This window comes from Silurus meridionalis, chromosome 23 (assembly GCF_014805685.1).
Source record: "Silurus meridionalis isolate SWU-2019-XX chromosome 23, ASM1480568v1, whole genome shotgun sequence".
Taxonomy (NCBI): domain Eukaryota; kingdom Metazoa; phylum Chordata; class Actinopteri; order Siluriformes; family Siluridae; genus Silurus; species Silurus meridionalis.
The window spans coordinates 18,628,242-18,646,988 of record NC_060906.1 but is presented as its reverse complement, the minus strand read 5'-3'; the positions used below and the strand labels follow the sequence as shown (position 1 = coordinate 18,646,988).

General features: G+C 38.9%; 1 protein-coding gene across 1 annotated transcript in view; it reads right to left on the bottom strand.

Annotated features, from left to right (window-relative positions):
• Positions 1 to 632: 632 nt before the first annotated feature.
• The window catches only part of extl3 (exostosin-like glycosyltransferase 3), a 30,484-nt gene continuing 12,369 nt past the window's right edge, over positions 633 to 18,747 (bottom strand). Inside the window, exons 2-6 of the mRNA XM_046836535.1 lie at positions 8,817 to 11,390; positions 8,366 to 8,493; positions 6,827 to 6,971; positions 5,497 to 5,625; positions 633 to 4,476 (exon numbers count right to left, since the gene is read on the bottom strand). Coding sequence (XP_046692491.1) covers positions 4,267 to 4,476; positions 5,497 to 5,625; positions 6,827 to 6,971; positions 8,366 to 8,493; positions 8,817 to 10,946 — 2,742 coding nt within the window. The 5' untranslated portion in view covers positions 10,947 to 11,390 and the 3' untranslated portion in view covers positions 633 to 4,266. The remainder of the gene's footprint in view (positions 4,477 to 5,496; positions 5,626 to 6,826; positions 6,972 to 8,365; positions 8,494 to 8,816; positions 11,391 to 18,747) is intronic.

The following is an 18,747-nucleotide window of genomic DNA, read 5'->3' as shown; positions in this document are numbered from 1 at the left end:
TGGGATGTTCCTGGTCTGCAGTGGTCAGTATCTATTAAAAGTGGTCCAACAGTGGTGAAAGGGTGACAGGGTCATGGGCAGCCGAGGCTCATTGACGCACGTGGTGAACGAAGGCTGGTCCGTGTGGTCCGATCCAACAGACGAACTTCTTTAAATTGCTGAAGAAGTTATTGCTGTTAATGTCAGGTGGTTATAATGTTATGCCTGATCGGGATAAGTGAGTATTACCTTTAACACTTTTACCAAACCCTATTGACCCCTTTCTGTCTAAACTCTAGACCCTGCCGTGTGTGAAAATCCCAGGAGACCACATCAGCACAAAATGTTGTTCCGTTGTCTATCGGTGAAATGTCTTTCATACACGATAGACAGGAAAAATGGACCAATCATCTGCTTTGACTCATCTTTTCAGGCTGTACATTGCATTGATTCCTATACCAAACTTACTTTGCACCACAAACTGTGATTCAGAGAATCGGCTGCTGCACACAGAGAAAAGTCAAACGCAGTATGGGTGCCGTTTTTTTGTTGTTGTTTTTTTTTATCACAGTTATAACAGTTGCTCGCACCTATAAAGGTTGAAAGCATTAATTATTCCTTTTTTTGGTAATTAAACATTAGATTTCCAGAAATCCAGAGACAAATGGCACGGGCTGGTTTATTAGTGTTTACAAGGATCACACTAATGATACAGTCTGTCAGTCAGATTGCTGTGCTTCTGCTTCCTTACCTCCCCAATCTCCATGCTCGAGTGGCAATACGGGGGGGAATAACACACTACTTAAACCTCAACAAATTTATACATACAGTCATTAAGGTGTATAAAAAAGGTTCCATAGGAAAGGAATTCATGATCTGAAACATAGAACATAAAAAAAAAAAAAAAAAAAAAAAACTGAATGGATTTACAATGCAGAAACCTCTATTCACTATACAGTTCAGGACAAAACAGTTCATGTGCATGGAGGCATTTTGGATTGAAAAGTTCATGAGGAAACAAAGTACCATTTAGAAAGAAAAAAAAAAAAGTTTAGTTTGTGCCAGTAATTCTAACGCAGTATTTATATGCAGCATGATTCTCCAGAATTGTGCTAGTACTCAGACCTGAGGTCTTCACTTCAACTTCACATCAGCTTTTTGAGCAGAGGAAAAAACAAACATGAGATTTACAAAAAAAAAAACTTCTGTGCTGCTTAGGCATGTGCCAAAAATAAGTTACATGATACATTGTCATTTCTCCTTTGAACACCTGACCATCTGAGCAGCAGCCCAAAGCCTTGATAAGCCTTAATTGGTGATCTATTTCTTTTCCCTAAAACTACTGTGACTATGAAACTGGGGGGAAAAAACTTTTTGCTTCAAATATTCTTTTATCAGTAGCCTTTTGATCCAAATCTGCATCGTAGTGGATTTGAGTAAAGAGTTATGAAGAGGTTGAACACACCCTGGATGGTGTCCATCACAGCACATCATGCACACAAATACAGATCCTTACGCTTATGCGATCGAAGGGCGCGTTCATATTTTAACTATCCACCTACTGGCAGGGTTCTGGGAGGAAGCTGGTAAACGTGGAGGAACATGCAAAGGCAGTAACCCAAGCTCAGGCTAGAACTTGGGACCATGGAAATGGATCTCTTAGGAGGTCACCATGTCAAGCTTACAGTTCAACTACATCTAACGGTTACATGTATAGTTTTAAACTGAATACCAGGGTAACACTAAACCGTGATGTCATTAGTCTGGTTTAAGGATATGAGAATTCTTCAAGAAACCCAACATTGACCAAATGACCATCCTTAAGTATTTCTGGGAAAAGCTTTGACAACAGGTTAGTTTCCTTTTATCACTTGTCTTTGGTACCATGCCCATAAACTAGCTATATACGCTCATTGAGCACTTCATTAAGAACGCCTACTCGACTAATCTAATTAGCCAATCATGTGGCAGCAGTGAAATGCACCAAATTAGGGATTTCAATGATTTTGACTGTGGTATGATCGTTGGTGCCATATGGACTGGTTTGAGAATTTCTATAACTGCTGATCTCAAGCACAACAGTCTATAGAGCGCAAATAAAGAGGAAACAAACCCATATGTGTGATGGTTCTGCAGGTAGAAAAGCTTCTTTGATAACCATGTTGTAGAATTGTATTACAGAAAAGCATCAGCATGATGTGGAACACCTCGTGAGACAGATGGCCGATATCATCACTGGACCACATCATGTTCCAGTTACACCAGCCAGAAACAGAAAGCTGAGGCTGGAGTGGGAACGAGCTCGCCAAAACTAGACAGATCAAGAAAAAAAATTTAGGCTGATCCGATGAATCTTGATTTTTGCTCAAGCACACAGATGGCTGGATCAAAATTTGGCACCAACAGTCTAAATGCATGGAACCCTAACTGCCTCATTTCAACAGTCCGGCCTGGTGGAGGTGGTGTAGTGGTGCGGGGAATGCTTTCGTAGCACATTTTTGGCCTGCGAATTCTAATCAATGGGTTGAATGCCAAGCCTGTTTGAATATTAATATAAATTAACATGTGCAACCTGTTTATGGCCGCAATGTACCTTCTAATGCCGACTTTTAAAACGTTGGCGTACAATGCTACAAAAGCGAACATGATTTCAGACTGGTTTCATTAACATTTCAATGTTCTTCAGTCGCCTTCCTCGCATAGAACAGCTTCAAGATGTGGAGGAAAGCCTGGAAAACCGGAGGGAATTGTCTAATTCAGTCGTATCCAGATGGAGAGAATCCCAAATTTACCATTGTTTCAAATATCAGTCCCTGAGTGAGTGAGAATCAGTGAGAACTGAGATAAAAAAATAAATAAAAAAAAATCAGTATAGTATTCCTAACAAAGTGCTCATATATGTCCATACCACATAACCAGCTCATGTATTAATCTCGTCGTTTTCATGAAAACACACTTCCCACCAAGACTTCCTGTAGATATAGTGTACAGCTAAACTATTCTGTTACTACCAGGTCAATACTAGAAAAACGATTAACCGCTGACTCGTGTTTGTTTATAGCGTAAAAGTGGAAGCTTTCAGAAAAGTCTGGTGATGACGTCAGCGTGGCGCGCAGGTCAGAATTAATATTAATGCGAACGCGGTGGAAATTCTCGCTTCACTGTGGTGCTGATAAATGGATAAAAACTATAATCATTTATAGAATTTTCTTTACAGTATTTAGAAATGCAATTAAAATTGATAATAACAATAGTAATAAAAGAAAACGGCTACCAGAGCAACAACTGCAAACCTGATTCCTATCTCTCCTGAAGTTACTTATAATGAGATGAGAGAGGAAACTTTACACAAAAAACCAATTTGATCTGTAGGCATTGCGAAATCGGACGCAGTCTTCACGTAGTCCTGCTCTACACCTCTACCTCGTGCTTTCTAAAGTCGGAAATGTTTGGTGGCTTTTATCCCTTGGATACTAAACACGCGTGATCTGCGAAAACTCATATTACTGTAACTTCCATTTTATTCAGGGATTCAGCGGTACAGAGACTGCTGTCTGCCGCGGATTTACAAAGGCAGTGTCGCGAGTATGTCGTAATCCTGTTCAGCAGATCGAGTGATCGCTAAGCCGACCGTCTTGTTCGGAGATCGTCGTAATACGGGAGAAGTTTAAGAGATTACTCTGATATGATTACGTGATATCGGCACATACCCAAGAAGGCCTGGACGTTTTTTTTTTACAGCACCCAGGATGAGAGCACTGAAAGTGATTACGGCTCAGCCGACCATCTAGTGTTTTCCTTTCTGCACTTCTGTCAGTGTACCTTGAGGATCTGGTGAACAATTTCTTTAGAATGTATTTTTTCGAGAAGACTCGCTCACACACTCACAAATAAAACTTCTATGACCTGCAGAAATGTCGAATTTCTCTTGCGTATGACACACTTTATATAGATATAAAAAAAAAAAAACACAAAACAAAAAATGTAAAAGAGTGCAATGAGACAGGAAGCGTTTGCTCGTGTCTTTTACCATTCTGTCAGTTCCTGAAGCATCCAGTCTGAAACCCTTTAAAGTACCATCACCTTTCATCCGCCTCTTTTTTTTCCAAGACTGTTACGAGTGGTGCAAATGAGACCAGTAGTGGTTGCTGATGGGTCGAAACACATATAATCTAAAGTAAAATGCTTTAATGTAGTAGTCCTCCCTTTTTTTTTTTTTACTTCATGTCATAAAAATCTCCAGTCTGTAAGAGGGGGTGCGTCTCTTTGTCTCCTTTTTTGGTCCCTCTAAATAAACTTGAAGCATTTGGTCTTGTCGTGCGGGAGTCGAGTCTTAAAGAGGACCGAATCCACGCGGAACTGTGTGTAGAGTAGCGGCATGTAACCGTACACCTTGACGAAGAAGTTGATGCACTTGTGGCGCTCGTGGAAGTGCGAGTCATCGTGAGAAAGAGCCTGAGGACAACCGGGGCAGCGGAATGTCCAACGAGACGTCACCTGATCCAAGAGATAATTAGGGAAAGTCAGACAATTCATGGCTGTAAATATATGCAATAAAGACGTATTTATTAATTCAATAATAGAAACGAAAGTGTAGTAGTTACTTTCAAAATATGAATCATTAAAATGAGAGGTTTAGAATATGCAATATGAAACCTCTTCTGATTCCATTACAGCCCCAAAACAATTACAATCATCATTTCTGCCATTATCCTTTAGCCCTATTTGTTGTTGCAGAGACTGGATTTGCTCCAGTGCAATTTACTTGCTCATATTTTTAAACGACAGTGTAGACAATCGATTTCTCTGTGCTATTGAGATATTTGTAAATTAAAGAGACTGACTGAAAAATTCAAATCACAGTGGAAGTGCAGCGATTTCCTGAAAGTCATAAGCTCTAACAACACAAGCAGTACATAAAAATTTCATTACATGCTTTTTTTTTTTCAGTGCCATGATTCAAAGAATATTGCGCAAGGCCTTTCTTAACGTTAGCAAACACCAGCAGTATCTCAATCAATCCCTTATCATTTAGATAGGAAACAAGAAAGACCTGCTTCCTGCACTGAAACACACTCTGCTCTCTTTGCTTGAGTGCGAGTTACTCATATTATTATGATTACATTACATTAACATTCCCTCTAGTAATAATATTTACACAATTCTTGAATCTGATTTTCCAGAAGGTGATTACATTTCTATCTGGCAACAATACTAATCACAGGTATACTACAATTCACTTGCTAGAATATGATTGAACAAATAAAAGAAAAGAAATAATCAATGTTAAAATATCGTTAACACATCAGAACTTTTTACAAATTACAGCACCACCAAGCTTCTGAAAAGAGGAGAGATTCTGCCTGAATTTTGGATTTCCCAAATGAATACTCTGTTGACTAGAAAGCAGAAGTAATCATAAAGATAAACGTCGACGCCTGTGAAATGTTCACCTAATTTCCACACACAGGTGTAGTCTTGCTGAAAACCTGTTTCGTGCTGAAAAACACCACTGACCTTGATGGGGGGTTTGCGTGTGATATGTGACACCAGAAAGTTCATGGCAATGTCTTCACAATTGATGTACTCGTCCACCATGTCTCGGATGGCCTGCGGCATCACGTTGGAATACAGGTAGGCGTAGTACTACACACACACACACACACACGCACACACACACACACACACACACACACACACACACACACACACACACACACACACACATCAGTTTCCATTCTTATATAAAGGCTGCAGAGCACTTAAAATGTATTTGTCTTTTTAGAGCTTACACTCTTATGATGCTAATGATGACAATAAGAAATCATTATTATAATAATAATTGTGTTTATATAACATGCAGTAGATGAATAATGATTATATTACAAAACTTCACAAATACTACTGCACAAAGCAGCCTGCGACTCGATACTATATTGTCATTACAATTTATATGGTAAAATATATTAGTATTTACACTATACACTAACTGTATTTATAAAAATCATTCATGCTAGATAATTAATTTAGGCACCCTGTTTTTCTGCATTCTGTATATAGAACAATCTCCGTTTAAGACTGTTGTTCTGGTGTTGCTGTCACTATGCCACAAAATGCCTAAGTCATAACAGTAGCATTAATAATTTAACGACTTTTATTAAAGTAGTGAATTCTGCAGAATAATATATTACGTCGTGGCTGAATTAAGATTGTACTGCATGTACTGTGTTCTTTTCAGTCCTTCAGAATAATGTAGACGTGACAAATGAAAAGTAAAAATAAAAATTGCTGTGGGGGAGTTTATTTATTTCGCTGCTATCAAGTTCACTTGTCCACTTAGAGGGAAGAGTCAATGCGAATCAATACAGAGTTCTTCTGACTGATTGCCTTTATCTTGTTTTGAAACATTTCTATCCTGATGGAGGAGTCTCTTCTGACTAAATGTTATTAGGGAGAATTAAATTTTTACGTAAATCATATTCTATTGCCATTACAGTCACTAGATCTCTTAAAAACAAAACCCTGCTGAAGGGAATATTCTCTGGAAGAAAGATCGTCCTTTCAGTACAGTTCCAGACACTTGTAGAATCTGCGAAAAGCTACAATGAAACTGGTTCATCATGATCCAACACCCTTTCAACAGACTCATTTTCATGATTTCAGACCACATTTTTAACCATCCAGATGCAGAAATAAACTTGGCCAATAATGCTAGTGCTCATGAAAGTCATTTTGGATCATATGCAGTGGTCACGTGGCATATGGTAACTATGGTAATTGAGCTCTCGATCACAGATCAAAATAATAGCATTCATCATTTCCAGATGTTTTTGGAGCTAGTTGTTACCTTGTGGAAGAAAGCGGCACCTGTCAGCACCATGGAGAGTTCACAAGAGTAGTTAGAGTTATAAAGCCAAGACTGGTGGTTGACATCCCAGGCATGAAACCGCCCTGGAAAGCCTACAATCCGATCCCTGGCCTCTCGCCACACCCTGTTAAAAAAATGAACCATGAAGGAACAAATGAGTCCCAAAGAACCCAAATCAATTCTTATAGTTTTGCGACTAGTAACAATATTGTATAGATTTTTCCTCCCCGCTTTTTGTTCGAGACCGATTCTAATTGCACTAAAGTCTCCAGTTTGACACAATATGGCACTTTCTTATTTGCCAAAATAGTGATAATTATTTCAAAATCTTCCTGCTCTATAAGTCCTAAAAACCCCTTCAACTAAACTTGGGCATGACACAACATCCGCTATGAAAAGTCGTCTAAAAGCAAGTCTCTCAAAATGTGGACCAGAATGTGTAGATCTGTAAATGTATTTAATCAATTCAAACCCAGTGATGCTAATTACCCCCACCATTATCAAAACCTATTACATTGTTAATAAGTCACTATACACCGACCATACAAAACTTTATGGTCACTGATCAGGCATAACATTATGACCACCTGCATAATACAGTGTTGGTCCCCATTTTGCTGCCAAAACAGTTCTAACCCATCGCGCATCAACAGCATCAACTTCTTCAGCAGTTTGTGCGACAGGAGCTTGTCTGTTGGATCAGACCACACGGACCAGCCTTCGCTCCCTATGCACACCAATGAGCATCGGTACCCCCCGAGAGCTGCAGTTTTGGAGATGCTTTGACCCAGTCGACTAGCCTTTACAATTTGGCCCTAGTCAATTCTTACACGCGCCCATTTTTCCTGTTTTTAACACATCACGTTTTTAGGACAAAATGTTCACTTGCTGCCTAATAATATCCCACCCACTAACAGGTGTCATGATGAAGAGATAATTAGTGTAACTGGTCATAACGTTATAATGTTAATGTTATGCCTGGTCGGTGTACTTATCACTTGTTTGGCTGGTCATGAGAATTGAATAGGTTGAATTACTAACTAAAAAAAACAAAAGCTCATAATGGAACTGTCTTGTGCCAACCTTTAGGCAAAATATTGTGCTTCCCCAGTTACAAAAATTTGTTACACTGTCGCTTATTTAAAAGGTCAAAAGGTTTCACATTAAAGGATGTGAACGCGATCTGTGTTTTTCTTTTAAAACACGTCCTTTACTTGCAGAGGAATGATTCACACACTTCACAAGATTTGACACAAACACCCTTCCTTTCCTGGCTGAAACCGTTTCCCCCTTCATGACCTATTTTTTCTTGTAAAGCACAGCTTGCATGGTGGGAAAAATTTAATTATGCTGATGCCAACACTAATAATCTGACAGACATGTTTTTCAAGTCAAGAACTATGTTCTAGGATACGCCATCTATTCTATAACAATTGTTATATCTGTTTTTTGTTTTTACAGGACTCATATGCAAAGTAATATGCCAATATAAATAATATTTAAAGAAGGAAAGAGTACCTGAACCCAAACATGATTTCGTCGTGTCGGAGATGGGCATCGTCATCAATGGACAAGATGGCCTCGGTCTCCACTACATCCCAGGGCAGAAAGCGATTGTTTAAGCTGTTCTTTTCTGTCCGCACCACCTACAAACATTAAGATAAATCAGAATACTATTGGCAAAATATCATCTTATGTTCAATGGTCTGGCACTGATTAGTAACTTAAATAAAATGAAACAAAAAAGTCTGAAGAAAACAACAACTCTTTTACTAAGTCACTGAACATGTGGTAACACGCGTTAAAATAATTGCAGAAATGTTGAGTGAGAAAGTAAAAAAGGAGGTTATGTGACGTGACTCAGATTTCTACAAATTTATCACCTCAGGAATATAACACGTAGGTCCTACTTTCAGGGTCTTAAAACATGTGCCAACAGTTTAGCATAATCAAGTTCAAACAAACTTACCACAATTGGCAGTCCAATGTCTGGCCAAAGAAGGTCATCTGAGGGCGGTTTTGGGGAATTCCATACCACCACCACCTTGTTGAGATAAGGAAGTCCATTTAGCCTCTCCAGAGAATTCATAAGTACCTCCTCTCGCTCGTATGTCAGCATGACCACTGTGAATTGTTCTCTTGGAACATTTCCACCCAGTGCAGCCTGAAACTCTTTTCCAGAACCTCCAGAGCCTCCCCCAATAGGGCGAAAGCCAGTTCCTGAACCTAGAAACTTTGCTTCTGAAGGTAGAATGGGATCTAAGGGTGTATGAGGAAACAAATGGAAAGGCCCAGGAGCACGATTCCATGTTCGGTAGATATCCGAAACCGTGTAGGTGAAATTCCGCAAAAACCTAGGTGATGCATAAGGAGGTTCTGTCTCTACTGGACCTAGATCCAGGTCCCCATTGTCCGCCATATTGGCATCTGTACCTGCCATCTTTCCAGCTTTATGGGGAATCTCCTGGGCAGGTTCCTCTTTTATGGGTGCTGCTGGTATTTGAATGCTGGTTCGGATACTGGCCAGAATGGTATTAAAGATACTCTCAGAAGTGGAAAGGTACGTTTCCCAAAGGAATCGACCTTGCCGGCGCATGGCTAATAAATCATTGTCTGATAAGCTCCTTAATAGAAAGTGCAACTCAGTTATACGAGGCTTGGGAACCATGATAGCTGCCTCATTCCAACGTATAAGATGGTGATATGGTAATTTTGAGTAGTCTCCGAGAACCACAGGGATTGCCCCAACCTCCAGTGCCTCGAATAGACGCATATTGCACCCTGCGGTTGCTACGAGCTGCCCATCACCTGGAGAAATCACCAAAGCAAACGTTGACGCTTTTAAAACTTCCAAGCGATCTTCACGCTCCCCGCAAAGAGCCCATTCAGTCAGTAGACTTGGCTTCGGTCGATTCTTGCAGGTAAATTCCACAAGTACCTGGTCTAAGTGACTGTCTTGAACCGCTTTAAGGGTGCCAATAATGCGATCATCATAATCAGCTGGTGGATCTCCTTCCATTTCTTCCTCAAAGGACTGTGGGGGTGCTTCCAGTAGGCTGCTCCTTAGAGATTCCACCTTTTCTCCTTGAAAGGTAAAGAGATACTTCCTCTTTACAGGAACCTGTGGAGGCACCTCTAGAAAGTTTGGCTCAGAGAGAGCATGGACCAGCGGAGACACCACAAGGTCGAAACCCTCTCTGTACTGTCGTTGAAAAAAGGTAGACTGTGCTATAGCTGCCCGGCCTGTACTGACATTGTACAAGAAGTTCTGAGTTAATGACTTCCTGGACAGATGAACCAGCAGGTGATTATGTCCATCTGAGCGCCAGTATGGTAATGCTTTCAGCTGCTTTTCCAAGTCAGAGGGAGAAGGTGGGGAGTCTTGTATTTCTCCGACAAGCATCACATACAGACAAGCAATATTTGGATTATCTGTGACATAAACGCTGCTTTTAACAGAAGATGCGAAGGCTTGCTTGACCAATGGGTCGATATTGTCTCCCCAAGGATATGATCCTGTGTCATACACATAGACTGGGAACCCTGACGTTAGTGGACATCTGGCATAATCAAAACATGTATGCAAGCGACAGGCCTGTACCGACCTCGGAGGAGGGAGCCCTGGATCATCTTTGTCTGGTAAAAGTCTAACTGGCAAAGATAGTTTTGGCTGATTCTGAGCCATAAGTTCTTTATAAGAGTGTTCCGTCTGACTTATGACATTTTTCAGTTGTAACAAATCCTGTTTGGCACTGTCAATACTACGCTTACAGGCTTCAATCCGCAAGTTCAGACGAGCTATTTCGCCATTAAGCTCCTGACGCTTGGCTTCCAACTGGAGTAGCTCTTCGCTCACCGATTCCCGTATACGGCAAAGGTCTTGCACATGCTTTGCCTCGCACAGTTCGCCACCAGGTCGCGGACCAAAAATGCGCTTGTCCGGACTGCCTGCCTCGTCAATTGTGGTGAGATAGTAATGTGCAATAAGCGGGAAGAAGACCAGAATGAAAAAGAGCATGAAACTGAGCCATGTCAGTCGCACCCGCCGGAGCACCCATGGCTGGTTGCCATTCCCTGGAACACCTCCGTTTCGCTGCATCGTCCAAATGTCACTCTCCACCGTGCCAAGCTGATAAATAAAGTTGCTGTGGAGATTCAGCAGCCATAATGCAATCTACGTTGTGTGAGCATGTGTGTATAGACAAAAAATCAAAAATAAAAAAGGAAATCTCATTTTTACTGAGCTTTAAAGACAAACGTCATTGTCAAAAGTGTGCCGTCCAAAAATAATGCGTTTTTTTTCCACATTTTGTAACCACACTCCAAAGCTATCCAAAGATATACGTGAGACCTTGGACAGTGGCAAGAAGAGAGTGTCCCTTGTTGAATTGTCCAATGGGGACATGGCTGGTATTAATATTTCTTTATCATTTTGCTTGGCAGAGCCATCCTTCCACTCAGCATAATCTGGAAAAGGTGGCTATAATATGCATTCCAGCCACTCATGGTCTATGGGCCATCTAGCATGCCTTTAATGTCCATTCTGGAACAGAGAAAACACAACATGAAAGCTGTTAGGCAGGTCATTAACAGTGACTGTTACTACAATATACTTCTGATGCATATTCACTAACATACATTCTTATACATACTGATTCCTTCAAATCGGGTCCAGGAAATTAAACTGATTTGTATCAAGTGGCCGTTAATAAAATACTTTAGATTTTAGAATATTTGGGATGAGTGAGGGAATTTCACCGTATCAAAGCGGTTTGTGAAACTGGGACATGCTTAGCAGTATGGGACAGAGCCATATGGACTCATGAGATCAGTGTTCATGCCATGCAGGGTGTCCAGAGCCCAGACAAACATGGGAATCCAGTTACAGTTTATATCATTTGATTATTCATACGGCTAAGCATGCAAAATATTCATAAAATGAACAGCCCCATTTATTAGCTATGCTTATAATATCTAATTATACAATACAATATCTTAATACAGTGGTGGACAGTAAGGAAGTAAATGTAATTCTTTACTGTACTTGAGTAAAATACAGATACATACAAGAGCTACTTAAGTATTTCCATGTGGGGAGACTTTTACTGCAACTTCACTAAATTACTAAGTCAAATATCGTACTTTTTAAACTACTTTGAGAAATCAGTCGTTCCTTTTTATTTATGAGCGGATGAAAACTTAACCGGTCAAAGACGCAGCAAGTCACCAAGATTACTGCTTGATGGTATCTACTTAGCACCAACATACAGTTCACCATCAGTTCAACAGCAAGCAGAACATTTTGAGAGGAATAAATGATGGAAGAAACTCCTGACTATAACCACAACACCTGTGGCCTTTTGCAAATTGTTTTTGATCACTTTAATTAATATCAGTGTTTGACTCATTCATTTTCATCTATTAATATATTGTTGTGCTAACAGTCTTTTTACATAAACTGATTTGGTTAAAGTCCTATGACAACAATGACAACAGGAACATTATAGCCACAATAATTCATAGTACTTTGGACAATTAAATGCATTTAAACGCACTTTTACTGGAGTCATATTTTACCTACTGTACCTCTACTTTTACTCAAGTATATAGTTTGTGTACTTTATCCACCAATGTCTAAATATCTAGGACTTCTATCCTTGTCTAGATTAGTTGACAAATTAAGAAAATGAAGAGTCAACAAGATAATGCTTAACATGTATGAAAACAGTTCTGTGTATTTTGTCTTATGGTCTGCAATATATCAGCTCATGTTTTTCCCTTTCTAGTTTAACATTGAAGACTCCAATGGAAGAAATACATACATTCGGCTTTTTACCATAATCCAGAAAAAAATTGGAATGTGGCAAACAAATTATTACAAACACATTATTAGGTTTTTAGCAATGAATGCGATAATATAAAAAAATACTGTCGATTCCAACAGTAACATCATTTAGCAAATGCTACAGCCTGAAGAAAATCCTTTCACCAAGCACAAAATGGTGGAATACAGTGATGTGTGTTCAAACACCATGCATGCAACATGAAATCCTACTGCATTATTAAATCAAAACATACAATTACAACACATACTTCAGGTGCATGGTAAATGTGGCAGAAATAATGCACTGTATTGAAGGAACAGATGTGCTCCAAACCTGATCATCTGTCCTTCAACAAGCACTAGGTTGGGTACAGTTATCTTTGTTCCAGCGAGGTAGGATCTTTGAAGTTACTCAAAATTACATCTATAATACTATGGGTTATGCAGCTGCATAGAACGAATAAAAAATGAAAGGCAAACCAATACGCCAATTTTAGAGCTCATCTGACTTGGCTGGTGCCATGACCTTTGGTAGCAGAGCTCACCTGCTTAATGCCATGGCCTTCATTAGCTCAGCTTTCTCAAGTGTGCCATGGCCTTTGTTAACACAGCCAGGTCAGGAAGTGACAAACTTTTCTAGATCAGGTTCCTTAGTTTTTTCATGTAAAGTTAGTACAGTAAAGATTAACATACAAATAAAACGGTTTTCAAGTGAAAATAAGTTTGCAGAATGTTAAATAGCAAACACAACGATAAAGTTGGATAACAATTCAGCCGCAAATGCATGCAAAATGATTACTACCTTAAAAAAAATTAAGTATAAAAAAAAAAAAGTATAATAAATAAATAAAAAAAAGTGTAAAAAAAAAAAAAATAACAGGCCCAAGCTGTTAGCTGGCAGAGGTCAAAGGCCAAGCAAAACGCCATCTGGTCTAGCTAGTCTTGGGAGTCTGCCATGTTCTGTTCTATCCGATAGCACAGAGATGGAGATAAAAATGGAAACATAACCTTTTCCATCGCTACAGAGAAATAAGAAGACCAGACTCTATTAATTTTTTATCACTTAATGCATTGGAAATGTGTATTCTACCAAGGAAGGGAGTGTGAAAGAGCAAAGAGACGAGGGGCTGTAAAAACACAAGTGAGTGTGCCTTCTCTCTCTGGTGCCCATGTGGAAACTAAATGGGAAGCAACTGAGCCAATGTTTAACCAGCTGTGTTAAACAGGAGCATTTGCTCTGCCAAGCTCTTGTTGAGGAAGTGGCAGCTACACATAACCACAACAGGCTAGCGGATAATGAATGCACATTCTAATGCAGCATTGCCAAATAACGCGACGTTATATTAGAACTGGTGCAGATAATCAGCTAACTCTTACATGACAGTTACTATGGAAATAATGACTATTACAGGCACAAATATCAATGCTAACTGGCTAGAACTCAACTTTCAGCTAATAAAATGTCAATCGCATGTTGCATCAGACATGCTCTAAGAATAATAACCAAAAACACGATTAACTGAATAAACAGTCACTTCAAATTTTTTAGTAACCTAGCTAGTTCAAAGGATGGATAGGGCAAACTGTAGTCTGTAGTAAAGCGAGAAGACACAGATACACACCATATTGCATTTTTAAATAGCTCCATATTTATGAACCTCCCACTGGCAAGAACATGTGAGACGATGGCAGCTGGAGTCAACAAGAGCTTAGAGCAGGCAGCAGCTGGAGACAGCAGCCAAAAAGTATAATTCGCTATTCATCACTTTCATTCTTGTCCCCTACACATGTATCTATCTTATGCATCGGTCTATAAACTTGCAATTCTGGCCTTTGCTTTATTGATATTAGGAAGAAAAAAACGTGTGTAAATGAGTCTTTTATTAATGGCATGTAAATACTTGGACCCATACCAAGTCTAAATAAGTCGAAATTCCACCATGGGTCACACCCAGGCACAGCAATCTTGGATAAAAAAAAAAAACTTGGATTCAACCACAAGAAAACCAAAGAATTATCTGGCCACAAAACGAAGCAATTCGTGCTTATTGCCAAAACAAGCTCCAATCTTTTTTTGCTGCAGGCGACAAGTCAGGTTTCCGAGAATCCCCTATACATCTGCCCTCACTTGGAAAAACAATAAGGAGATTCCACACCAAGCTTCTATGGGATTGAGGTGCATGGCAACACCTAATACCCCTTATATCAGAAAGGCAATAATATGCCCAAACAGATTCTCTCCCTGGTGCTGTAGTGAGCTTTAATATAATGAGAAACTAGTGCATTGGACTGGATGTCTCAGAAGTAGAAGGCAAAGGAATATGTGGAAATATAGCTGAAATATAAATGAAAATTAACGCTGAAAAAAAGGAAGCCGTTTAAAAACTGGTTCAACTGAGAAATCTTGTATTTGACAAAAAAAACTCAAACTAATTCCTTCTGTTAATTAAGTAGGTAAACGGATTAGATACTCTTCTTTTAAAACACATGGTATAACCAGGGTTTCTGCAGGTTTTACAAAGTACAATTTAAGACTTTTTAAAGACCATTAAGAATGAATTTCAACACCTATATCATGACCTCAAAACCACATTCAAATGCGTGATGAATAAAATCTCGTTTACATCTGTGGCACAATCCAAAAGAGATTTGCTGATTGTCTGTTGCATGTTGGTCTCAATTGTAGTTGTTATACGGCGAATTATATTTGGACTAGCAAAAGAAAGAAAACATCAACCACGGAAATGAGCAAACAAAAACTTTCTAAAGTGCTGCGGAAGCGTTTCGGTGAGCATTAGAGGTAGCGTTACATGGACATCAGAAAATTAAGACCTTACAATTATCTAAGAGGACAGAGAACCTAAAACAGCGAATTGTAGACTTTTAAGACCCTGCAGAAACCCTGATTACTTTTCAAAACCATACCCTTGCTCAAGAGGGAAGAAACTTCTTGGGACAGTGCAATAACTTCCTTCATTTGTCTAATAGAGAAATAGACCACAACAAGTAAGACGGGAACAAGTTTCTATTTCTATGACATAAAGACCTTCAAGATGAGCAATGGGCTTTGCTGTAAAGTCACGTAGCCAGTCCCTAACCTTCAGGAATGTCTTAGTGGGACTTTTTAGTGGTTGGTTTAGAGGTGCTCTCAGCCCTTGCCTGTAAGACACCCATTTTATCACCGTTTAGGAGCAGGGCTGAAAAGTGACAACTTGCAAAGCAGATTCCATGACGCTCAATTTGCACACATCTTACAGATAAAAACACCGAACCATGAATAAACCAGGTTAACGGACAGTCCATATCCTATTTTATATGTCCTACCCCTGAAAAATCCACACGCATCCCAACAGAGACATACAAATTCATTAGCAATCAGCATTGAGCAATACACGTCTTGATACACTGCATCAGTGGCATGCATAGAACCACACCTGCTCATAATTTATTACATTAACTACAATTTGTAATAGAAGTCTGAGATATGAAGGAGTCAATAAAACCAATTTACGCCTTCCTTTGAAAGCTATGAAAAAAAACCTCAGTTTACTTTTATATCTTTAGTTTATAGAACTTAAGTGCTCATGCCCAACCACCCATTTTATTTTATTCTCTGTGTATAGCCGTGTTTCTGTTCACTCCTCTTTATCTGTCTCTCCAGCCTGAGGTCAAAGAGCCCCAGTGGGCTTTCTGTTGCGCACACATCCATCTGCTCGGTCTTTCTGGCCTTTACACTGGAAATGACTTGCCACAGATGGCGCTTAAGATGACGACCCGTTTCACACGGAAATGCGTTCCTCTCCTTCGGTGGCATTTAGAGCTTTAGGAAGAGTTGGGTGAGTGGTTGACTTTGGTGCAACCGTAATGGCATGTAACAAAATATAAAATGAACTGTTGCCTGATTCATTATCTCTGAGTGGTTTCCTGAAATGGTTCAGATACTGAAGCTGAAAAGATTCCTTGAGAAACTCGATTACAAAAGTTCATTCAGACAAATTAATTTGCCTCGATGCTTCGTTCAGTCAGTTTAACTAAACACAAAGCACTGTGTTTCCCACGGACCATTATTACTGATGCACCGCCTGCCAAACTCTGGAGCACTTTGGACAGGTATCACAGAAGACGCTGCAGAATGAAAAGATGGAGAAACGGTGAGAAAGCAGCGAGCGGCAAAGAGAAGATTCAAGCCGAAGAAAACGGCAGAAAGTTTCATGATACTGTGAGAGATGTAATAAATAAATACATGAGTCTCATAATAACCGTTTTATTAAACTAATATTTTCCGTTATAACCTGCTCTACGTGGCCGCTGCTTTTCGAACACACTGTATTTGTATTTTGAAGTAATATGGCAATTTAATGCACTAAAAGGGATTTGTTTTCACTGATATTCTTGTACGCAGTTTCAGCAATAAAAATGTACATTTTTCTAAAAATAAAAACAAATTATTTGTTCGTTTTAAGAGACCAGTCTCTTATTTAGAGCTAGCAGCTAGCAGTAGATACCAGATGGGGGAATTTGTATTTTGGGCAGTTTTACAATAGAAGTTTTCTGGAAAAAAAAAATGCTAATGGACAAAGAGATCATTCAAGAAGTACATTTCTAGAAGACATGTTTTATTAGCAGGTGTTAAAAACCTATGACTGAAAGAAGGGGGAAGAATGACCTGGAGGGGATTCTTGTTCATCACTAGTTGATCACAGATTAAAACTGAGCTTTAAATACACATTCATACCAATGAGTTGCTAATGGGCAATTTGCAAAAGGGCCAGTTAGAGTAGCCAATGTACCTACAGGCATGTTGTTTTGCAGGTGAGAAGATATTTAGAACCAAATGTTTCCACAGGTCATCATTTAGCCGAAAATGGGCAAAATTCTGCTCAGTTACACCAGGGTTCCTACAGGTTTCCCCAAGTCAAATTTAAGACATTTTATGGTCTTTTTAAGAACATTCAAAATCAAATTCAAGACCTTTTCCACCCTTCTTTCCTTAATTAAGACATCAAAAGTACACGCAGAAATACATTGTTAGCAACTGGCCTTAACCGAGCTCTAATTTTATTTTTTTTCGAGCCAAGTATCGCTAAACTTGCACTTCCCCATAAATGAAAAATAAAATCCATTTGACTTCTATGGTACAATCCAAGAGAGATTCATGCCAATAACAGAAAGCTGATTGGGTGTTGCATTTGGTCTCATTTGTAATCGTAATACAGTGAATTATTTTAGAGCAATATAAACGAAACAACAAAAAGAAAAGCATTCGAAAGTTCAGCGGGAGCATTTCAATGAGCATTAGAAGTAGCATTACATAGAAATTGGAAAATGTAATTAAATTTGCAGTTCTGTAAACAAAACACGGAATTTAAGACTTTTAAGGCCTAAAATTTTTATTTAAGACTTTTTATTTTTATTTTTTAAGACTTGAGGAAACCCCATACATTGAGTTTGGCAATGCGATGCAAAAAGGCCATACTGAATAAACAAGAGCTTTAACTGGTACAACGTGGAGCAAGGCTGGAGTGTGTTCAGCATTTGTAAATCTTTATTTACAGCATTCACAGCCCTTCCAGTTAAAAAAAAATCAATAAATAAATGAAAAAAGTGGTGAGAATCTGTGCTGTCTGTCCAAAAATTACATTTTACTTCACATTTTACTTGTTAATGTTAATGCTCAATTCACATGGTAATAAAAAACTGGTGTAAAATAAAAATTAGTGTGTACCAAAATAATTTAGTCAAGTTTTGTTTTGTTATCTAGTTGCATGCCATCATAGTTTTGTCTGGTTCTTTTTTTTAATAAGATCAAGAATTTAAGTGTCTAACACAAGTTTATGTAATAACTGTCCAATGCTGTGTATATTTTCACTACTGTAGGTGGTGAATGCTGAAAAAGTCTGAGCCGTCAATCGATTCAAATATTTAATCGCGATTATTCACATGATTGTCATGAGTAAACAAAATTAAATCACACATTTCTATCTGTTCTAAATGTACCTTAAATTAATAATTCTTGTTTGTAAATGATTTAAAGGCAAATGTTTGTAAATGTTTTAATTATGGCGTTTTAAATTAC